The following is a 24,208-nucleotide window of genomic DNA, read 5'->3' as shown; positions in this document are numbered from 1 at the left end:
GGAAGATGACCCAGGAGGACACCAAATCATAAAAAAGTGAGACTGGAATTTTCCAAAATGCATATTGACAAGCCACAAAGCTTCTGGGAGAATGTCCTTTGGACAGATGAGACAAAACTGGAGCTTTTTGGCAAGTCACATCAGCTCTATGTTCACAGACGAAGAGATGAAGCATCCAAAGAAAAGAACACTGTACCTAATGTGAAACATGGAGGAGGCTCGGTTATGTTATGGGGCTGCTTTGTTGCATCTGGCACAGGGTGTCTTGAATCTGTGCAGGGTGCAATGAAATCTCAAGACTATCAAGGCATTCTGGAGCGAAATGTGCTGCCCAGTGTCAGAAAGCTTGGTCTCAGTTGCAGGTCATGGGTCCTCAAACAGGATAATGACCCAAAACACAGCTAAAAACACCCAAGAATGGCTAAGAACAAAACATTGGACTATTCTGAAGTGGCCTTCTATGAGCCCTGATCTAAATCCTATTGAACATCTGTGGAAGGAGCTGAAACATGCAGTCTGGAGAAGGCACCCTTCAAACCTGAGACAGCTGGAGCAGTTTGCTCACGAGGAGTGGGCCAACATACCTGTCGACAGGTGCAGTAGTCTCATTGAGAGTTACAGAAATCACTTGATTGCAGTGATTGCCTCAAAAGGTTGTGCAACAAAATATTAAGTTAATGTTACCATCATTTTTGTCTAGGCCAGTTTCATTAGTTTGTTTTTTAAAATTATTCTGCTGAACCATAATTCAAAAACAATATCTGATTTTCATTAGTTAATTTTCAGTGAATTTTTATTTATTATTACTTTTGTCAGTTTCAAGTTATTTCAGTGACCATTGTGGGTTTTTCTCTCTTTAACGGAACGTTACCAACAACTTTGCCTACGTCTGTATATATATATATATATATATATATATATATATATAGTGGAAACTTGAATTTCCCTCGGGATCAATAAAGTTACTATCTATCTATTAGTCCACTCCCATGTTGAAAAGAGTATTAAAAATCAAATCTCCCTTTAAGGTACATTTTGAACATTTTAAATATATATATATATATATATATATATATATATACATGAATGTTATTACATTATATTAGTAATAATCTCCACCCTACTCTATAGTGGTGATGGGCGCGCTCGCTCTCCACCTTGCGTCGTCTCCTCTCGTCACTTCCTGCCGTCAGACAGCCAGTTCAGTCCAGTTCACTACTGCTGTAGTACTCAGTCTATCCCACTGAGCTGTCAACACACAGAAACCTCTCTCTCTCTCCACTCTGCCTCCTCTCTGTTCAGACCACATTATTCTATCAAACTAGGTCCGTCTTTCTTTTCAACGACGTGTTCCTCCAGATAACAGCTGCTCTCGTCTCAGCATGCCTCGGAGGTGATCTTCAGCGTGTCCAGGTGGTTCTGGTGAGTGTGTGTTGTACTCATCGCTGTCATCAGCACCCATGTGTCAGCTGCTACCTAGCTGGGATGAAGCTAGCTGCTAGCTGATGCACGTCCGGGAAAACTGCTTTCATGGTTGTGTTTGAACACGCTGTTTCCCTGCAGTCGTTTCTGAAACCGAAAAGTATCTCACCAGAGGAAGACGCATGGACTGTTGTTAAACAGCTAGGCACTAAGCAGCAGGCTAACAATGGAGCTGAGCTAACGTTAGCCACGCTAGCCTAACATCCAGCGACGTCTCTGGTGGTGTCTGCATGTAGCCACGATTCAGTGTCAGTAATGAGGAGTGTACCTCTAGTGAGTGTCTATCAGGGATGTGGGTAACATTAGCTAGTGAAAGAGAAACATGTTACTCTGTAGACTCATGACAATCACACATTTCACAGCTGTGATTAGTAGATTGTTTCTTGGCTCCTTAATTGGCTTAAGACTGAGTTTTCTTCTTCTTCCGTTGGGGGTGGTTGCCTCCAGTTATTGGAGTTACTTTTAATTCAATGTAGTGGTGTCATGTCCTTTCTGTTTCATTTGATTAAACACAGTCTCATTCTGGTAAAGTGTACTGTACACAAGTCAAGCTACTCATCTTATTGGAGTCCCCAATAGCCTGTTATGTTATCTGTATACACCCATTACATTAAAACAGCTGTCAGAACAGTGACTGAGGACATGTCATTATAAAATACCTTATACAAAACAAATGCATTGTTTGAATGTTTCTTCCATATTAAATTACATTACAAAATAGAAACAATCTATTATCCCGGCACTTTTTTACAGGACATTAAAGAGAAAACTGTATTGTGTTCAACAACCAAAGTGTTGATGACTAGGGCTGATACTGACTTAAATAGCTGGATCGGGTATCGGTGACAATGATCTATTCAATTCAATTCTATGTTTATACACTATGTACATTATATGCTGGAGTTTTAGTTCCTGTTTAAGCCTTGACCAATTTGTTGCTGCATTAGAAAGGTTTACACTTGAATTGTAATTAATGTAAATAGTTCCTGTTAATTTTGAAGCTTTTTTTTTTTTTAATCAAGTTTCTGGTGTTCAATTTATTATTTTGATAATAAATAACAATTCATTACATTTTTATCTATGCATTTGTTTTTGTTACATTTAGTTTTACAAAGTTAGGAAAGCAAAGTTTAAGTCGAGTTTAATTTTGTAACAAATTAACTGTGGATATATCAATTAGCACAAACTTTTATTTATATTTACAAATTGTCTGGATTTAGTAGGATATGTATTTAAAACAAACTAATTGATGAGTCAATATTTAGGAGAGCCACCTTTTGGCTTCAGGTTTATGTATAGGTGTTAGTTTTGCACATCTGGCCTCGTATACTTTCAGTTTCAAATTGCATGGTGACCTTTAGTGAACAGTCATTTTTAAGTCCTGCCACAAATTATGAATTTGATTGAGGTCTGGACTTTGACATTCGTACAACATTTTATTTTCTGATATCCCACAAGCCTTTTAACGGTAGCCGTGAGTTATTTACAACTGTGGCTTTCTCTGCGACCGGTGAAGCACCATTGTTGTATGCACAATGTCTCTGATCCTTCACAGTAGCTCCTTCAGCGGCGCCCCAGGCCTCTATGTGGACTCCCTCACTAGTGGCCTTCTTACACTGACGCTGAATTTTTGAGGGTCTGATAGCTGTGCCATATTCCTTTTTGCCTTTCCATTTTGTTATCATTGGCCTTACTTACCGCCATGCACATTCAGTTTCTTTTTATATTCTTCTGTTAATTGTGGCTTTACAATTACCTTGTCACAGACTTGTTTGAAATATTGCTTTGTCTACATGATGTAGATTTTACCAGATAATTAACTTATCGGCAATCAGGCCTCCCAGACGCAGCCATATTTAATCAAAAATCACTTGTCACACCTTAATTACACACCGATGATGTCCATTCAACTTTATGCAACTTCCATCAAACAGCTGGGATGATTTAATTGGGTTAAGTGTGATGAATTAAGGGAATTAAGGCTTAATACTTGTGTGTTGTTAATTTAAATCCATTTGTGGAGATTAATTTTTAGATGGTAAAGAAGTGGCTGTGCTCACATGCCTTGTGGCTGCATGCTGTCAGTGTGGATATCATTTTTAGACTGCTGGCTGTTATTTATTTGTGCTGTGGCATGGCTGGCATACCCGCCGGACCACAAAAGGTTTCAGTAAACAAAGGATCAGAGGGAGATTGGGCTTTATATAGCCAACACCGATCAATTAGAAAATGTCCTGATCAAGTTCAAGTTTATTTGTGAAGCACAATTTCCAAACGCACAGTGCAGCTCAGGACAAATTTAATCATTGCTTATTCACTTTTCTGTTTATACATTAACAGAGACAGGTTCATGCTGCCACAGTGATGCTGAGGAGGTAATTAGTTTGTGCGCTTTTATTGAGAATGTGACCTTTGAGATGAGAGGAGTAATGTTTTGTTGTGTAGTCTGTTCTGTTGTTCCTACAGTCCATATAAAGAAAAGCTTCACACTCACACACACACACTCAAACCCCTGTGCAACCTTTGACCACACAAGTTATGATTCATAGGTGATGCGCATGTTTTTCTATATTAATTTAACCCGTATGTTACCAAATATTTGTATGAGCTGGAGCCACTGCCTGAATAGAATATATCTGCGATGAATTCAATATCTCTATGATGAATTCTTGGTCTATTTATAAATTATAAGGGGAAAAAGAGACCCATTTTTTTAACGTGATTTAGCAACATTTGTGATAAACTCAAGCCGTGTATGCACAGCAGTCAGAGAGATGCCCAACTAGTCTTCACATTTCGCAATTTGTGTATAAGCACTGACCATCCATTACATTTCAATTTTGTCTTTCAATTAATTGACTAATCATTGCAGCTCGAATATTTAGTTTGAGTGGCTCCGTCTTAATTAAGGCCGGGTACACACTATACAAGAATCAAGACGATTTTGGGCCTGATTCCCCCCTCCTGACAGTCGTCAGCAAATTTTGTTTGTTTTTAAGATTGTCTTTCCAGATATTTACGATCGGATATCCTGTTGTGTGTGTGGGGAACCCTGAGGACAGCTGATGACGCAGTCACGTGGGAAAGAACGATAGCCAATTGAAAAGGAAGCTGACGGAAGGCCGCTGTTGATGCATGACCTAATGCAAAACGCGAAGCATAAAGTAGTAGTAAAATGGGTCTCCTTGACTTCATCCATCCATCCATGTTATGAATTTTCAGTGCAAAGTAGTGCAAAAACTGTAGCTTGTGTTACACATCTGGATTCCTGGAATCAAGGAGTTGAACTTGCCCCTTTCACCTTTCTTCCCCTCTGTGAGAGATCCTGAGGTCTTGTCCAAGCTGAAAATTTGGAAGCGGTTTAGTCTCAGTTTAAGAACCGAGGCGCCAATATATTCCACTGACCTTTTGAGCCAGTGCCTCAAGACTTTTCACAGTTGAGCTTTAAGACAACACCCTGTGATGGAAGGCCTGCCAGTATTGATTCAGAGTGCAGATGAGAAATAATCCTGACATGGTAAAAGTCCTGTCAGCAGCCCAGCGCTGTTTGGTGTGGGACCCCACAGCAGCGTGATAGAGAAACAGATCTTTCTAGTACCGGTCTAGCGGTTTGCCTCCAACAAGACCAGGATAAACCAGCGGCCTGCATCAGTGGAAGTGAGATGAAACACTTCAAGTGAAAATAGAAACAACTGTGAAATTTAACACAGTAATGCAAACCTGAGAATAGAGTTGTGCAATTAGATGAAAACATCGGGCATTGCAGATGGACCGGGTTCATCGCTGATCAAAATTGCCTTGCAGATTTGAATCATAGTGTAAATCGGGACTATCCAGAAACTCAGGTAGTTCTTTATTTTTGAATTGAATTAAGGATTTTTTTTACTGAGGGCTTATAAGGCTTTGCATAGCTAGGCCCCTAAAAAATTAGCTTTTAATCCCTTACAAATCTGCTTGCCGTCCTCAGACAACAACGTCTTCACTGCATCCCTCGGACGCTGGCTGTCGGTTGTCAGGTGCTGTTGGGATAGTATAGAGGACCTCAGGACCATCATTCATAGTTTTTGTGGTGCGTCCCGCACTTTTGGCTCTAGCTCACACTTATCAGCAGCTGTTCAGATGATTTGTGACAGAAATTTCAGGACAGAGTTAGATAGATCCCTCCTTAAAATGCCACTCCTGATGATGATGATCATAAAGCAGCTCAAGAGATTGGATGATATTAAAGCAGCCATTTTTACACCCCTTTCACATACCTGGTAAAACTGGTAAATCAAAAAGAAATGACAACAACACAGTTGCAGTTGAAACCACTAATCCATCTGGCATTATGACAGCCACACACTTGTTGCATCCTGAGTCCCACAGTGGTTCATTTTGTGGTTGCAAACTGTATGAGATGCTGTGTAGAAAAAGCAACTGCTGAAAATATGACTTTTATGCTCTGTGGACATGTGAAACTCTCATTCATTAAAAAAACACTCAAAAGCACACTTTGCTTTGAAAATAACTTGGAAGACAATTGCTATGCTATTAGCATACTTGCCAACCCTCCCGATTTTCCAGAGAGACTACCTTTTTTCATTGCCCTCTCCTGGTTTCCTCCCGGGGACACAATTCTCCTGCATTTCTCCCAAATTATGGCAAATTTTCACACCTTTTTTTTCTTTTATGTTATTTCAACCTGTTTCTGACACTACAGCGTGTATAAGCCCTACTGTTCCCTCCCGGACAACAATACAGCTACACCAAATGTCGTTGCGCAGCGCCCAAAGTCGGGCTCTGCTCGACGCAGCGGAAAGCCGTTGTAGCATATCACAAGCCATTGGAAATAACGGGTTTCAGAGCGTAGTCTCGCGTTGTATCTGAAAGGACCTTCACTGAGTGAGATACGAAGAAATGGAGAGTACTGAGAGAAAGAAATACTCAAGCAGGGTCAAAAACTAAATGAATGAATAACTAAGTTCTGATGAATATTAGTTTATGCCAGAGATTTACACAAGTTCACACCAGAGGAGCAAAATATTTAGTTTTCTTTCCTGAGAATTAAAAGTAGGCCTATTTAACATAAAAATGCTGTTGCTGTGTATTTTATTATTTTATTTTTTATTCTTTAAAAGACACTAGAATGCAGAAAACGTTGTCTCTATAACTATTTTTTTTTTCTGGGGGAGAACCCCCAGACTCATGATATTACAGTACAACACCATTCGACTGCATCGATTGGATGGAAATATAAACCATCTCAGGGGCGTGTTTGATTAAGGCAGTGAAGACACTGTTTGAATTATATTACTTTAATATTTCTCATACGTATGATTTTAATAAACTTCAGCTGATTAATGTCTTTTATCTTGGTAAGTCCTAATAAAGAGCTGACATTTACAACTTCATTTTGCTCATGAAATAAGGAAACTTTGAATTATTCAATAATCTGTTATGTCCATATAGAAATATAATTTCTCGCCAGGCGTCATTATGAACCAATAAGCCCCTAAAAACGTGTTCTAATCTCTGGCAGTGTTATCAGCAGGTTTTCATAGACTGTCAAGCAATGCCACCGTTAATCCAAGAGCATGTGGTCTGACTTAAAATTCAGCACACTTTTGATCTGTAGGATTATTGTTTTTTCCCCAGCTCTTTCCCTCCATTTTTTTCACAGGAGTGGAGCTCACATACAGACTCCTTGTGGATCTCTTTTTGTCCTTGTCCACTCCCCGATCTCATCCATGTTAACTCCCCTTTCCCTTCGGCATCGATCATAGTAGCCAGCAACTCTTCTCACTTGGTTGCGCTCTAAAGTGTGCGTATGCCATCTCAAAACGTACAGAACCTGAGGCTGGTGCTCTGGATTGTTTGTAAAAGGTGTGGATGTGTACCTCATTTATAGGTGAGTTTGCCTAGGGGGATTCATGGTTTGTTAAGCTTGAACTGTGTTTGAGAAGTAAGAAACTGAACTGGAAGTGGTTGTGTGCTTGTTGCGTTGCTACATCCGCTCTGTACTGTATGCATGAATGTAAAATAAAATGTTATTTACACGCATGTTTTCCCCTTTGACAAGTTGTTAAGAGATTAATTATGTTATCAGTGGTGGTGAGCTCAGCAGAGGAAGGGCAGATAGTCATAGATTTTTTCGTAAGGCCAGTGGTCACAGCGATAAACAGCTTGATTGGCCCATGACGGGTAACAAAGCTGGGCTATAATACCCCATGAGTAGGAGGGGAAGTGATAAAGAAAGCGCATTGAGTGCAGAGCACGATGGCAACAAAACACTTTGCTCCAAATGCTTCCATGAATTATGGACTTGTGTCATTAGGTCATGGCTCATTGTTCACCTTTTCCTTTCTGTCTGTGTGCTGAAGAACAGGACAGAAAGGGAAAGGAAAATATTAGCTATCCTGGAGCTGTTTATTTGTATAGTTTTGCCTTGCTCCTGTTCGGGTTCTTGTACAATATATGTAAAGTGTCTGCTACAAATGGCTCAACCTCATTCTAAAGTGAACTTTGTACAGCCTAATATTTAGCAAATGATGATATTGAGACACTTTGTTTATCCTCATACCATGCAAGCACGGGACTTATAGCTTGAAGCACGACTGTAAACTTATGCTACTATAGACATACGGTGATGCATGACAATGAGCTTTTTTAAGACTAAATTAAACTGACTAAAGACATAATGTCACATTTTGAATCATCAGTTGGTGACTAAATGATTTGTCATTTGTTTCAAGGAAAATTTCAAAATATTTACTGTATCCAGCTTCTCAAATGCAGGAAATTGCTTTTCTTTGTCTCAACTTATTACATGAAGTATATTTTGGGCATTGGACTGTTGGTCGGACAAAACAAGCAATTTAAAAACAACTACAGCTGCAACGATTAATCTATTAGTTGTCGACTAAATTAACCGGCAAGTATTTTGATAATTAATCGATTTGAGTAATTTATTAAGAAGAAAAAAAGTCAACATTGTCTGACTCCAGCTTCTTGAATGTAAATATTTTCTAATTTCTTTATTCCTCTATGACAGTAAACTGAATATCTTTGAGTTGTGGACAAAACAAGACATTTGAGGACGTCATTTTGAGCTTTGGGGAACACTGATCGACATTTTTTACTATTTTCTAGACATTTTATAGACCAAACAACTAATCCATTAATCGACAATGACAATAATCAACATTGTAAATAATCATTAGTTGCAGCCCTAAAAACAGTGCCTTGGGTTTTCGAGGTATTGTGATGGGCATTTTTCAGAATGTTTAACCTTTTTATAGACCAAATGATTTATTGATTGAGAAAAATAATCAGCAGATTAAACACCAAAGAAAATGTTTACTTGTAGCCTCAGTCCCACAGTTGTTCAAACATTGGCAAAGGTCCATTAGCTTAATGAATGTATTGCTGATAGTAGATTGAAAGCAGTTGATGAATTGGAGTCAGACAGCTCACAGTACAGTCAAATAACTTAATAATTAATTGTGTGTTCGAGCTAATCACCTCATAATACATGTGTTATTGGCCTGTGTAAATGCTCTGTGAACCAGATCTGCTTTTGGACTCGAATAGCTGTTCATGTCCCCACCTCTGTTGTGGTTTAATAAACACATACTCAGTGGATGTTTTTCTGGCTCTTACCATTTCTTTCCAGGAACACTGATGATTGTCATGTTTAATCTTGTAGTTTGAAAAAAAATCAACAGCTGCCTCGCGTGTGTGTGTTTTTTTTCCCAAGCCCGCGTTGCTTATTAATACAATAGCAGACTAATCAAATGAGAGACAACAATGTGGCTTTAGGCAGGGCTGGAGGAGTCTATAAATATCTCTGAAGTCATGCTGACTCTTAGAGGCCCTATAAGGGTCCTCTATACTCCAGTCAAAACACTAGTTTCTCCTGTCATCCTCATATTTATTATATTAGGGCATTGGGACGGGACAGGAAGCCTCGTGAGTGGATGGTAGTCAGGAGGAATCCCCTGGCACTTCTTCCATATACTGCAACCATTTCAGCATGAGGTCATGATCATTGGCTCAAGGCATTGCTTCATCATGTTGCCACCTACAGTACCCAGGTTCTTTAGCCACCACGGGAAATAGTTACTGGGGATGAAGCATTAAATGAACACAGGGTCTGTCTGAGCAGGACATGATTAGCAACACCAGAAGTCCACAGGAGCTGGTGGGAACTGGAAGATGTACTAAATCGGAATTTGAGATGATGGGAAAACCTCCAATGTGGTCTAGTAGTCTGTCCTAAAATCTGCATTAGTGTGGTGGACATGGTCTCGGTATTGGTACTCCCCTGGGTGGTATTTCATGATGCTGACGGTTTATTGTTGGACTTGTTTACTTCAAATTTAACTTCAGGCAGTTCACTCTTCCTTTCTGTACTTTTTAAATATTTCAAAAAGTTGTTACCAGTAGGAGCAACCAAATCAAATGATGGTCAATTGTTGATCCATAGTTATCAGAGGGTCCTATCCAGTACTTGTTAAGTGCATACGTGATGAGTATATGCTCTTCAGAAATGTACACCAGTGAATACCTTGGCACATGCGTTTACATTACCTAGTAATTCTTCAGCCGCAGCTCAATACACATTAACCATTATTGTTTTTCCCCTTGGGATGATACGTTACTGTTTTGTGAAAGTCTCTCTCCTCAGTTTATCATAGTTCATTTAGTGGAAAGACCTGACATTTTGGAAAGCTGTGTTCGTAATGTGCATTGTGTTTGCGTTCTTTGTTTGTTTCCCCTCCCAGGGTTCCAGGTTGGTGTGGTGAGAGAGCAAGCTAACTGCGGGGAGGAGGACCGCCTGGGGCATCGTGTCCCTGGCTATCAAGGTAGGAGCACACCAACCAACCAGAAACCTGTTATCTGTTTATTTCTGCTTGCTGAGGAGATAAGGGAATGCTCCTCACTGACTGAATTACACATATTATGAAATGAAATGTACGTGTGCAACAGCTTCAATGCGACTAGGGGTGTCATGATTTTGATTCTAAATCAAAAATCGATCGAAATTAGTTTTTCATTTCAACCTTCGAAGTCAAGAGCAGGATCAGCGATTCTCCCAGTATTTGTTTATCTCTCGACCTCCGCCTACTTGCGTGCAACCGAAGGAAAAATATCCCCAATACTTTAAAGACCTGCCGCTCAAAGACGACACAGCTTATCTTACCGGTAGCCTGCAGCTGCACTTTGAGACACCGTGGCCATTGCCGGAGTCGAAGATGACGAAGAAACAACAGAACTGGAAAATCCTCCTGCTTCCCTGAAGTCACCGATGGGGCGACATTTTGCCTTCCCCGTGAGTTATGTAAACAGCGAACGCATCATTGACAGAAAAACTACAGTTTGTAGGCTTCAGAAGATTTAGAAACTGCAACAACCAAAGAAAACAGCACTCATTGAACTTTTTGGCAGTTTCAGCCGCGGTCGCGCGCTATCTCCACTTAAAATCGATTTTGTGTCTACATCGATTTGGGGGCTTCATGGTGCATTCAGGTTCAGTTCCCTCCTGCCATCTAGTGGATCTTCTTTTTGTTGTTTGTTCCCAATTGACTGGTGAAATAAGTTATTGTTATTACATATTAAATCAATTATTTAAATTTGATCATATGGCCTTAGTGTGGTTTATTCCCAAACAAATATCACACTTGATATCATGTAGCCTCTCTTTTTTTGTAAAGAAGAATTTGAAAGTGTAAATGACAGTTGTCAGGACATAAAACCAATGATCTGTTGATCTTCACGAATCAAGACTCCATAGTCTAACAATGACGTGTTTAAATCGAAAATCAAATCAAATCATGGATTTGGAGAATCGTGACACCCCAACCTAACACAGTTAGTTTATTTATGGGACGAGGGTTTACTCTGAATTATTTGGTTGTCAGTTTGTTCTTTTATTCTTTCTCTGATGTACACTATGTTCACATTGTTGTTTTTTTTTTTATTTCTGTATATGAATAATACACATGTGTTTTGGGACAGTTCCCTATCCCTGCTCTTGCACAAGTTCACCTAAATTAAAGTATAACTTAACTTGTCTCCAGCCTGAGTTAACATGTAACATATTGGCACTCAAGCCTTAACTTTGGCTTCTCAGCCACAAAGTTTGAACTCTGGCCTCTTGTCTGTTTGGAACCTGTAATTATGGGACCTTGTATGATTTCTGAGGTTACAACCCTCTGTTATCTCAACAGGTGATTCCAACATAACATATTATGTAATATTATTTGGTGTTCGTAACCACATAAAAGTAATACTTTAAAATCCTTTTTGGGTGCCATTTGCCATTTATCTGTGAGTCACCGTGCCAGGACAGCGTGAGTGCGTGCATGATGCATTGGTGTCGGCATTTCCAGTCATAGCAGCGGTTGGGGAGGGATTGTTCTTGTTGCACTGCACCCACTGCCTAGCGCCGGCCAGGGGGCTGCTATTGTAAAATACTAGGAAGGGCTTGGTCCTAAGCAAAATATCCCGCTGTATGCCAGAGAAAAAGTCCACCCGGGTGCAGCTTGCAGATAAGATCGGAGTGTGGGGGGCAGTGATACAGGATCAGAGTGTGTTGTAGGGTGGTGGGGGCAGTAGCAGGGTGGCCCTATGGGCACCGTGCCCTGACACATCACGCCAGCGCTCCTCAGAGACAGATGGGGTGGTTCCCTCTCCCTGTTTCTGTCACTTCATGTGGTTTTTGTGTTTTTTTTCCTGTTCGTGCATGTACTGCTTTCATACGAAAGACACTGTCACTGCACAGAGAAAGGCCATTGTTTTTCTCTCCTAAACAGTTGCATTGAGGAAACTGGTGCTCACTGCCTTGATTTTCTGTCCAGTTTAATTAAGGTCAACTTTGACCCCATATACACTGACCTGTAAAAGGCACAACTTTCTATCAGACAGTTTGGATGTAACTAGCAAAAAAGAATAGAGAATAGAGAGAATATGCAAGAGGATGTGATGCTTTCTTTACATATTCCATGTTTTTATTCTGATGAATCACAACAGCTGGTAGTTGAATGAAGTTGAATGAATGATCTGAAAGCTTTGCACATTATTTTGTGTCACTAGTAAATTTATTTTGACTATTTTAGATAAGACTTTATACAGAATTTTACAGCAATGTTTAAAAGAGCAAAGTCACTATATAAACTCAATAATATCGCCCTGGAAAAAATCGAAATAAGATAAATAGTATTCCTGACAATAAACACTGAATTAAGTTTGAAAGGAATGAAGTAGGGATGCACTGATACCGGATGGGATACTGACTCATATAGCTGGATCGGATATCGGTGACAATGGGGCCGATCTATTAAATTCAGTTCTATGTTTATATACTATATACATTATATGCTGGCATTTTAATTCCTGTTTAAGTTTTGACCAATTTGTTGCTGCATTAAAAAGGTTTACACCTGACTTGTAATTCCTGTTAATTTAATCTGTCAAAAATATATTTTTGCCAAGTTGTAGGTGTACGATTTATTATTTTAATAATAAATTACAATTCAATTACAATCTATGTATTTATTTGTTACGCTTTGTTTTACAAAGTTAAGAAAGCGATGTTTAAGTCAAGCCTGATGTTGCCTTATAAATAACAGAATGATCACAGTCAAAAGTCAAAGCCCAAGTATCACTATCCGTATCGGGACTGAAAAAGTTGGACCGGTGCATTCCTAGAATGAAGAACATTCAAACCGGTCTATCACTGATCCTCTGTTATCCTCCCTCTGCTTATGTGGAGTCACTGCCTGGCAGGTACTGCTGGTTTGGGAGTGGAGTTGACTTTTCCATCCATTATCTTAACCTCTTATCCTATTATTGTACTATTCAGGGTTGCGGCATTCCCAGCTGACATTGGGCGAAAGCTGTACACCCTGGACAGGTCGCCAGACTATCACAGGGCTGACACATAGAGACAGACAACCATTCACACTCACGGACAATTTTAGTGTCACCAATTAACCTAACCTGCATGTCAAACCGGAGAACCTGGAGAAGTCCCACGCCAACACGGGGAGAACATGCAAACTCTACACAGAAGGGCCCCAAGCCCGAAACCCTCTTGCTGTGAGGCAAGAAGAATTTGCTCAATTTTAAGAAACGTTCAGCTAATTAAGCTAAACAGTTAGGCAACATGCAGTTGGCTTTAGTTTTGGCTTGTTCCTAACAATTTGCTATTAGCCTAACAAACATGTTATGGCTAAAACATAACGGTGGAACAGGACGGGAGACTGCTGACATAACAGTTGAAAATATCACTTTCCTGCAAGTTTATGCTTGTTTAACGGTTGTTTTGATAATCACTCTTATTAGATTTTAATCACAGAGGTTTTATTGCTCTTACAGTAAAGACAAGGATGTGTGTGTGTTTGTGTGTGTTTGTGTGTGTTTGTGTGTGTTTGTGTGTGTGTGTGTGTGTGTGTTTGGAGGAGCTGAGCTTTGCCCTCAAGCCGTGGGCACACTGCCCGCATGAGGCTCGCCTGACGGCAGCGTCACGTCGTGGCCGCGTGATGCACACCTAAAGCCGTGGGCACACTGCCTGCATGAGGCTCGCCTGACGGCAGCGTCACGTCGTGGCCGCGTGATGCACACCTAAAGCCGTGGGCACACTGCCCGCATGAGGCTCGCCTGACGGCAGCGTCGCGTCGTGGCCGCGTGATGCACACCTAAAGCCGTGGGCACACTGCCCCGCATGAGGCTCGCCTGACAGCAGCGTCGCGTCGTGGCCGCGTGATGCACACCTAAAGCCGTGGGCACACTGCCCGCATGAGGCTCGCCTGACGGCAGCGTCGCGTTGTGGCCGCGTGATGCACACCTAGGGTGTTCACACTAGACACGAGTTAGCTGCCTGTCGGGAGCGTGTCTGCTACCTGTCAGCTGTGTTTTTGCTGCTGCTGACAGCCCTTTCTTTCTACATAGAGTTTGCCTTTTAATTGCCATTTAACTTCATGATAAATATAATTTATATTTATTTTAGACAGAGAAAGGTTCAGAAACGTGTGGTAATTAGTAAATAATAGTAATAATCCACAATTAAAACTCAGTACTGTATTCATTTATGATGCTTTCCAAGTCACTGCTTGTTCCACATCACTGTCCGGCACATATTTCAGAATAAAAGCCTCTTAACAAATGAAGGAATTCTGTGCAAAGAAAACCCGCTTTAGGGCTTTTATTTTGAAATGAAAGCAGGAAGTGTTGATTTAAACCCCAAACTTTATCAATTTTTTGATTTCCCAAAGTGACTGCGTGCTTTCACAGCACTGACTGCTCATATTTCAGAATAAAAGCCTCGTGTTATCAAATGAAGGGATTCTGACTATAGAAAAAACGCCTGAGGGCTTTTATTTTGAAATGAAAGCAGGAAGTGTTGATTTAAAAACAAGTTTTCTTAACTTTACTTTTTTTTCATCTCCGTAACATATTCTACAGATAAACCTCGAAACTGTAGTAAAGTCTTGCTGGTATGATGTTAATATACAGTCACTAGATCCCTTTCACTGACTGTGACATATTCTACAGATGTCTAGACATGGAAACTGTAGTAATCTTGCTGGTATGATGTTCATATACTGTCAATAGATCACCTTCACTGTCTGTTGCTGCTGGGACATGCAGCTGAGACGCGAGGGGCTCGCGTGTAAAATAGGCGACCCTTCTATTCTATAAAATAGACGCGCGTCTCATGCGGGCAGTGTGTCCACTCTAACCTGTTAACATGGACGCCGAAATAAAAAAACAACACGCCACGCGAGACTCACGCGAGCCTCATGCGGGCAGTGTGTCCACCACTTCAGTCGAACGCAGCAGAGGAGAGACAGACAGAGAGGAGAGGCTGCATGTGCCACCATAAATTACACCGAAAACATATTTTCTGCTATCGTTATTCTATATTTTGCACTTCCTGGTTTCTTCAAGTACTGATAAAATAGCCAACCTTAGAATGACCCTGAATTGGAGCCGGTTCTAACTTATTTAGAAACGGCTCCCAACAGGCCATTTTCACAGCAGACATTTTTACTTATCACAGTAGGAAAAGCACAGGTGTTAGTAATAACACTAACAATGTCCCAGTGAGAGTGACAGTGAGCCAGCATGCATGAGACCAGGACCCTGAGATTAAAGCAGCTAAATGGAATTCAGCCGTCATTAATTTCATTATTTACACCTGTTTTCCTACGGTGACGAGTCAAATGTCTTCCGTGAAAAAGGCCTATTCAGAACCGGGTTCCTGGGGGCATCATTAGTCAGAACTCTGGGTCATTCGCAGTGGTGCGCCCAAATAGTGTTTCACATTTGCTCACTCTAATTTTCACTGGCGTATGCGACCAAAATGCTTGCACTGTAGAGCCCTTGATAGGATGTCTCTAGTTCCCACAGTGAAATCCACAGTGTACCCGAGTGACTGATTACCAAATCCCGACCTTGAAGCCAGTAGCCCAATTAACCTCTCTTTCATACTACTTACACAGTTTGACTCCACATACATCCAGCTTCAGTGTTTCTCTCTGTAACTCAATACAATGCATGAACAACAAAATGATAAACTAGCCTGCTGGAGCTGCTTTTAGTGACAGATTATCCGCAGCCCAACTGGTATTTTCAAGGGCCTTCTCATCTTTTGACCTAAATGCCCCTCTCTGTCAATATCAATGCAGAATTCACACACACACACACACACACACACACACACACACACACACACAAAGTGACCGTGTGCCCTCCTTGGCAGCTGGCTGGTCTTCTGGGGCAACTGAGAGGAGGAAATGGGGTCGAGCCTGATATGATTACTCAGTTGGTCTGTGTGTGGGTGTGTTGACACACGTAAGAGATGGGTATTCTGAGGTTGAGCAGCTGTCATGGAAGTGCTGTGCATTTGGGCGTGTCCCGTGTGCTCCAATGAATTACTGACCTCCGTTAGCTTTTCCTGCACTTTGTATCCTCAGACGGTAATATCTTCCTTTGTCATAGCTCTCTCCCCACAGACAGTTGAAGAGTTCACAGTGGGTTAAATAAGTTTAACCAGAGTTCAGGAAAACATTTTGATCCCTGCTCACCCTAAGTCCATGTGCTGCTGAACATTTCTTGTCTATGGTAGAAATTGTCTGTTTGTTATTCACATAAAGACAGGCAAAACTGAAAAAGATTGATATCTCATGCCTTGAGAGCGATTGGTTAGGTGCATCATTCACCTCCAGCTTCTGATTATCGTTATACCTACTGACTAATATTCACTGCACAGACTGTTGGAAGTAGGGGTGGGGGAAATTGATTCATATAAGAATCAAGATTCTTATCTTCTAAGATTCTGAATCTATTCACAACTTCCAAAAATTGATTTCTAAAAACTTTTTTTTTTTTTCTGCAAAAGAACCTAGATATTGCTACTGATGGACAGTAATCCTGCACTCAGAGTCAAAGTTGTGTCAAGCATTATTGTGTGATTTGTTGAAAAATCAAACAAAATACCAGTTTAACAGTGTTATTTTGCGTATAACATATATTTTAAATTGGCAAGTTTCTAAGAAAAAAAAAGGCAGCTAGCCTAAACCTACTAATTTCATTTATGTAACGGGCAGCATTTAAATTTTTTGTATGACTTGAATTTGTTATTTTTGAAGTCACCGAGAATTGAGAAATACTAAAAACTTTTAGTTTAATTTTGCAGGTTCAGCATGAATAAATGTGACTTTTGCCTTCGTGTGTTTACATAATTTTATCCCCGCGACAACGTAATCGGGGGTATATAGCGCTCCGCGTGTCCTTCCGTCCGCCCTTCCTTCCCTCCATCCATGTCACACGGAGCAGAACTCGGAAACTATTTAACTTAGGAACTACAAATTTGGTATGATGGTTGACAGTGTGGTCTAGTTGTGCCTTTTGGGGATTAGAAGTCCAGGGTGCCCAAAATTTCTAACACTTTTGGGCACCCTGGACTTGAGCAAGGTGAGCTAATAACAAGCTACATTGTGCTCAATAGACTAATTCCATTACTTCCAAAAGGGCAAAACCTTTGTTTTGGGGTCAAGCAGTGCGCGGGGGTATGTGAGCCATGCTCACTTTTGCTTTGTTACAATCAGTTGATACAAGGTTTTCAAATATAAAAACTCCATAATCTTAACAGAGTCTGGAGGCGATGAAAGAATGGATGACCTTTTCTAAGTCTGCAGATGAAAGGATGATCTTGGTAATCGGTCTTAGTTTGGCAAAATCTCAGCGAGGCAGGACATAATACAGGACATACCGGTGGTACCAGGCTTTAAAGGGACATACAGTTGGGTGTCATCCGCATAGCAGTGTAAATCAATGTCATGTCAACGCATTATTTGCCGCAGAGTAAATGTTAACTGACTGCACAGTAATGGTCTCCGATCCTTTCAGCTCATAAACCTCAATTATGAAGTTATGTGTAGTGTATGCATAGTTTAGCAACCACAGAAATGTAGAGTTAACTGCATAAAATAAAACCAGTGAGGATCTGGGTTTTTCCCTTGCATCATTATATAACGGAGGAAGATATAAAAAATATGACAAATGTGTTGACAAAACACACAGCATTTTCCACACAGTACTCCTTTGCATCGTATCGCTAGAAAGCATCTTGTGACCCTCTGATGTCGAGCCACTGAAATGTTTTTCCACGCTGTTCACTCTGACATTTGTGTGTTTGCAGTGACTGAGGGAGGGGCTTGGCAAACTGTTCTGCAGCATGGAGAAGGAAGACCTGAAGGTCCTCAACAAAGGGGAAGAGGAGGAGATGGTACGGCTCTTTGTCATTTTACATCAGTGCCAATGTGAGACTTAATGCTTCCCGACTTATCAGTATGCACACCCTTTTCTCCCTCCACCCTTTAGGAGCTGCAGGGCTTCCGTCTGTGTCGTTGGCGGCTGGCCCTGGTGGGCCTCGGGGTGCTGTGTACAGGGGGCTTCCTCCTCCTGCTGCTCTACTGGATGCCAGAGTGGTGTGTCAAATCCACCTGCACCCGTGCCACAGCCCGTAATGCCGAAGTGGTATTGCTGCGCTCCACGGTAGGTAGCAAGTAGAGCTGCAATAATTAATCGATTAGTCGACAGACAGCAACTACTAGGATAATTGATTAATCGTTTCAGTCCTTTTTAAAGCAAATATTCACTGGTTTCAGCTTCTCAAATGTGAGGATTTGCTGCTTTTCTTTGTCATATATAACAGTAAATTGAATATCTTTAGGTTTTGGACTGTTGGTCGCACTAAACAAGCTAATTGAAGACATTACCGTTGGCTTGAAGAAATTGTAGATGGCACTTTTTTCACAATCTTTAAAGTTTTTATAGACTAAAAAAATAATCGACAGATTAATCAATAATGAAAATGTGTTATTTGCAGCTCATAGCGAGCTAAGCTCTGAGGTTTTACATTTACATTTAAACTGCTGTATTTAGATTGTTTAATTTTAGCCCAGAAAGGTAGTTGGATGGTAAATTAGCAAACACAGGTGACGAATTAAAGAAATTTACCATCCTCTGTGGCTAATATAAAAAATGTTAAACTGTTGTCCGATGTAGGAGCATACTGGATAGTGCTTTTTTTAAATTGCACTTATTTTATGTAACTTAATTTGCAGGCGTGTTTGGTAATCTAAATAAATAGTAGAATATCAAGACATCTACCAAGCATAATTACATTTTTATGTTACTTTAATACTCAGTTTGTGGTTTAATAAAAACACTCCCATGGTTCTTCTTCAAACCAGTTAACCAACCACAATAAAGTCTAAATGCTGTCAGGAACAGCTTGACATATAGGTACATGCAAAAGATATAAATATCAAGCTCATGAGCATTTAAAGCTGTGAGTGAATACAACTGTAGCAGCACAGTAAATACATTGAGCCTGACTGATTGCCACTGATAGTCACACCAGCAGGAATGCACAGATAATTTGCCATGTGTCCAACAGTGTGTTCATTACATTTGTGTGTGTGTATATTTGTCCATGTTTGTCTGCATTCATCTCTCTGTGTTGGCTTCATGCTTGTGTACATGTGTTTGTATTCTTCCATATCTGCCAATATTTTACGGTTGATGCATACAGTACCATATGCCATATAGATATCTGGCCACCTCATGTTTTTTAGACAGGTACAAAATACAGCAGAATAAGTGTTTAGGTTAGTTAGTAATGGAGGGAGGTTATGGGGTTAATGAGTGAAGGTCCTTAAAAGTCCAGTACTACAACTTTGTGTGTTGTTTGTTGGACTAGGATGAGTTCCGGCGCTGGTTCCTGGCCAGGGTGCGAGTGATGCTGGCCCCGGGGAGCAACCCCTTCCACAGCCTGGAGACCCAGACCACCTCCCCCTCCTCCACTTCCTCCCCCTCCTGTCCCTTCTCCTCATCCCCTCTGGCCAACGGACACACCCCCGGCCCCTCCGATGGCAGCTCCGCACAGGAGCTCATCAGAAGATATGCCGACTACCAGCCCACACAGGTAGGCACCCGTCACGACAATATACTGTATTTACACACACACACACACTGAACGCACCAGCCGGCTGCCAGGTTTTCAGTGGTTTGTTTGCAAAGTTGATAGAACGGTTGGCATATTTTAATCATGTGTAATTATACTCCATATTTATGTTATCATAGTGATACCACAAATCATTAAACGGATGTTACATAAAACTGAATTGTAAGTAAACTGAAATTTAATGTGTTTCTTGCCTTTAAGTATGTGGACAACAATACAGTAATGCTGATATGTGTCCCTTCCCTCTGCCTCTCCCCTGTTGTATTTCCCTCAGATTCGCTATTTTACCTTACATAGCACAAAGTATTATTGGAACGACGGGCTGCAGAACTTTGAATTTTTAACGTAAGCATTCTTTGATTATCTACAGACATTTTATGGGCTATTTTTATACCAGTTTGCAGGCACTTTTGCTGCCGAAAACTCCTTCCTTACAGTAAGCTAAATTGGTTAAGGGTTTTATCTGACAGTGTGTGTACAGTAATACACAGCAGTAATGATAACTAAATCTATACAGCCCTATTTAACTCACAAAGAGCTGTAAAGTAAAATGAGAAAAATAAGCCTTTGCATTTACAACTGTGGTAAATGTTAGACGTACGTTGCTAGTTATGTGTAATTAGTGTAATAAGTGTTGACTTTGTCCCCTGCTTTGACCAATATTTCACCTCCAGCGGCCTGGATGATCTGCAGGTCAGCTGCTCCACCCTCCACTCGGAGCACAGTGCAGGCCTGACCAGGAACCAGCAGGAGTACAGGTAACATCTCACCTGTCTGAAGGACTTTAGACAGCCAGACAGGAGGAGCATACTCAGGCCTGTTGGCCACAGTAGCTGCAGTCTATAAGCTCTTTGCCCAAATAAGAGTAATTCTATCGTCTTTGACTTTGTCATGCCAGATGTCAGCGGGGATTCCTTAGAAGTGGCCAGGGGGAAGTCAGTGCAGACATGTTAAAATGACAATTTATACTGTACAGAGCCCAAATAATTTAAAGGGTAACTTTGGTAGTTTTCAACCTGGACCCTATTTTCCCATGTTTTTGTGTCTAACTGACTAATTGGAACAACAATTTCTGAAAATGGTCCACTATTGAGGGAGAGCGCTGTAGACGGGAGCTGCTCACGGGCTGCATTGTGGTGCTATTGGGGCAAGCTGGCACTGTCATTCACTCCACTAAAAGTGCTTGTTTTTGCCATGACAGGCTCTGATTGTTATTATAAGTGTCTGACATTATGGAAAGAGTCTCGCTCAAGGAGAAGCCTCGTTCTGAAATCTGGCGAGGTGACGTGTCGCTGGAAGACAACAGTGGAATAGTGGAATACATCCATGGTGGAAACGCAAGTGCCAGCCGGGCAGTGTGTGCTGTGTTGGAGTACAGAAAGCGTAGCTTAGTGTTATCTAAAAGATTTGAAAGGAAAATGTTTTCTTACTCTGTAGGGTCCTTTCCATAATGTTGTCAGACACTTATCATAATAATCTGAGCCTGTCAGTGGCAAAACAAGTACTTTTAGTGAGCTAATTTGCTCTCGCAGCTCGTTTCGCGGCTGCTGGTTACAGCGCTCTCCCTCAATACTGGACCAATTTTCAGAAATTGTTGTCCCTATCCAGGTTGAAAAATACCCTTTAAATGAGAGGAAAGAACTAATCAGTGAAATCATCTGTTAATACTGTTTAGAATGAAAACCTGCATACCCTTAACCTTTTAATTGTACATTGTTGTGTATCTCTGCTATATACTGTGTGTTTAGATATGAAGGTCTGGTTCACAGCATTTGGCTCATAAATGTCTCTTTCACCTCGTCAGGAGACTGTTCTTCGGAGTGAATGAAATTGCAGTGAAAGTGCCTTCTGTTTTCAAGCTGCTTATCAAAGAGGTAGGGCCCAGTTTGCATTAACACAGGCAGCACTTTCTTTAACTCAGTTTGAATTGTCCTTGAATGAAAGACATCTTGTCAACTTGTGTGCTCATCTATAATACATACTTTTAAATTGATCTTTTCAGTTCCTTCAAAAGCAAAACATGTCAACCCACTAACTAATCTATATAACTAATCTAACTTTGACTCTTTCCCAACTAGTAGTTATAGAGACCTTTCCTGTTATGTGCATACTTGTTTAGGAAAATATTTGGGAGATCTACTTATTGTATTTCTACAAGAGGAGTGTATGTACAGTATGTATGAGGTACTTTGGTAAATACTACACTAGTGCTTCTTGCAGACCAACACAATGATGTGGGTCACAACTCACAACTCGGGTAGCGTTACCCAACGGGTAGGGATGTCACAATACCAGAAATGTAGTAGTCGATACCAATACCAGTGAAATCTCACGATTATCGATACCAATTTGATACCATGGTAAAAAACAAAAGCATCCACTCCTTTATTACCGTTTGCATACTGTTTAGGAAGTTAAACAGGTCATTTCAATTCCCTCTCTATTATCTATTTTATATTGCTGTGAAAACATCTCCTTCAAACAACTGGATTTGTTCAAGACTATAAAGTCCATCTCTGCCTCATTAGCACTTTTTATTGAACACTTCGTTTGTGGTATCTCATTTCCTCACACCTCAAACACTGCTAAAGCATGTGAACTTGATCATTTGTATGAAGCAGATTTTTCCCCTCATTGTCCTGGTAATATCTTGGTTATGTCCTCAAGTACAGTAGACATCTCTGTTTTTAAATTCATTGTCGAGGTGTCTTCATACTCTCACTTCTGCATTTGCCACACTAATACCTCTCCCCTGTCTCCTCCTGTAGGTCCTCAACCCTTTCTACATCTTCCAGCTCTTCAGTGTGATCCTGTGGAGTGCCGATGAGTATTACTATTATGCTGTGGCCATTCTCTTCATGTCGATCATATCCATAGCTACCTCTCTGTACACCATCAAAAAGGTGAGCTCCACAAAATGCTGAGACTCTTTATCAATCCAGAGCCTGGTTTATTTGACCTCATAATTATGTGATGACCTGGTTATATTGAATTGGAAGATATCCATGTGCTGCTACATGTTCACACACAGGCTTGGAGTTCAGCAGTTATTCCCTTATATTTCACATTTTCTGACTTGTGACTTACAGTATGTTTAATATAGTTGTAATTTAGAGAACATGTTTTTGCAGATTTTATGCTATTTTTGGTATTATTATTTTTTGCCCCGTCAGTAAACAGGGCTTAAGCTGTCTGTTTGTTCATCTATTGGTTTGTCCATCCCACACTTTGATCGAGAGCGATATATTTCGCCAGCTACAGGCCAGATGCGTCCGCTGACTACAAAGTCAAACTCGGACTAGAGCTGCAACGATTAATCAATTAGTTGCCAACTATTTTGATAATCGATTAATCGGTTGGAGTAATTTTTAAGAAAAAAAAGTCAAAATTCTCTGATTCCAGCTTCTTGAATGTGAATATTTTCTTTTTTTTTAATCCCTCTATGACCGTAAACTGAATATCTTTGAGTTGTGGACAAAACAAGACATTTGAGGACGTCATCTTGGGCTTTGGGAAACACTGATCGACGTCTTCCACCACTTTCTGACATTTTCTAGACCAAACAACTAATCGATTAAATAAGAAAATAATCAACAGATTAATCAATGAAAATAATCGTTAGTCGCAGCCCTAACTCTGACGGAAACAACCTCGCAGTCACACACGGTGGTGGTCATGGGAATGGGGAAGTTTCTCATCTTTTTTTCTTTGTTCTTTTTTTCCAGCAATACGTCATGCTTCACGACATGGTGGCAGCTCACTGTATTGTCCGAGTGTCTGTATGCCGAGCCAACAATGGTTTGTACATTTTATTTGTTGTCTTATTTTTTTTGTTTTTGCAGATATCCTCTGTAGAGTACACAGCATGTATTATTCTATTCAGTCTCCTGCTTTTCTGAAGAGGGCTTTCCAAACCAAACCTGACAGTAGACATTTTTCTGCTTCTCTGCTTGGCCAGACTCAATTACACAGTCACACTGCTCTGGCTGTCCTCCAGATGGCTGCTAGGGTGGGACAATGCAGACATAGAGAGAGAGTGTGTGTGTGTTTGATAGCGGGCATAGCATATGTATACATTTAAAAGCACTCTTAATAGTTCTGCACATGCTTTTGTATGTCTGATGGGTGATAGTGTGTGCAGAGATGATGCGTGAGCATTGAGAGCCTCATCAGGTGTCAGCTGTAGCCAATTAAAATGATTTCCATGTG

General features: G+C 40.7%; 1 protein-coding gene across 4 annotated transcripts in view; it reads left to right on the top strand.

The window, feature by feature from the left end:
* Positions 1-1,226: 1,226 nt before the first annotated feature.
* Positions 1,227-24,208, top strand: part of atp13a3 (ATPase 13A3) — a 44,239-nt gene continuing 21,257 nt past the window's right edge. For 2 of the 4 annotated variants that reach the window (XM_037770506.1, XM_037770508.1), the window contains exons 1-10: positions 1,227-1,422; positions 10,248-10,328; positions 18,170-18,256; positions 18,352-18,525; positions 19,736-19,960; positions 20,274-20,344; positions 20,674-20,757; positions 21,804-21,873; positions 22,768-22,902; positions 23,725-23,797. In XM_037770506.1, the coding sequence (XP_037626434.1) occupies positions 18,206-18,256; positions 18,352-18,525; positions 19,736-19,960; positions 20,274-20,344; positions 20,674-20,757; positions 21,804-21,873; positions 22,768-22,902; positions 23,725-23,797 (883 nt within the window). In that variant the 5' untranslated portion in view covers positions 1,227-1,422; positions 10,248-10,328; positions 18,170-18,205. The remainder of the gene's footprint in view (positions 1,423-10,247; positions 10,329-18,169; positions 18,257-18,351; positions 18,526-19,735; positions 19,961-20,273; positions 20,345-20,673; positions 20,758-21,803; positions 21,874-22,767; positions 22,903-23,724; positions 23,798-24,208) is intronic. The other 2 variants (XM_037770509.1, XM_037770507.1) reach the window with 2 other exon arrangements.

This window comes from Sebastes umbrosus, chromosome 5 (genome assembly GCF_015220745.1).
Source record: "Sebastes umbrosus isolate fSebUmb1 chromosome 5, fSebUmb1.pri, whole genome shotgun sequence".
NCBI lineage: Eukaryota > Metazoa > Chordata > Actinopteri > Perciformes > Sebastidae > Sebastes > Sebastes umbrosus.
This window is presented reverse-complemented; position numbering and strand designations above follow the sequence as displayed.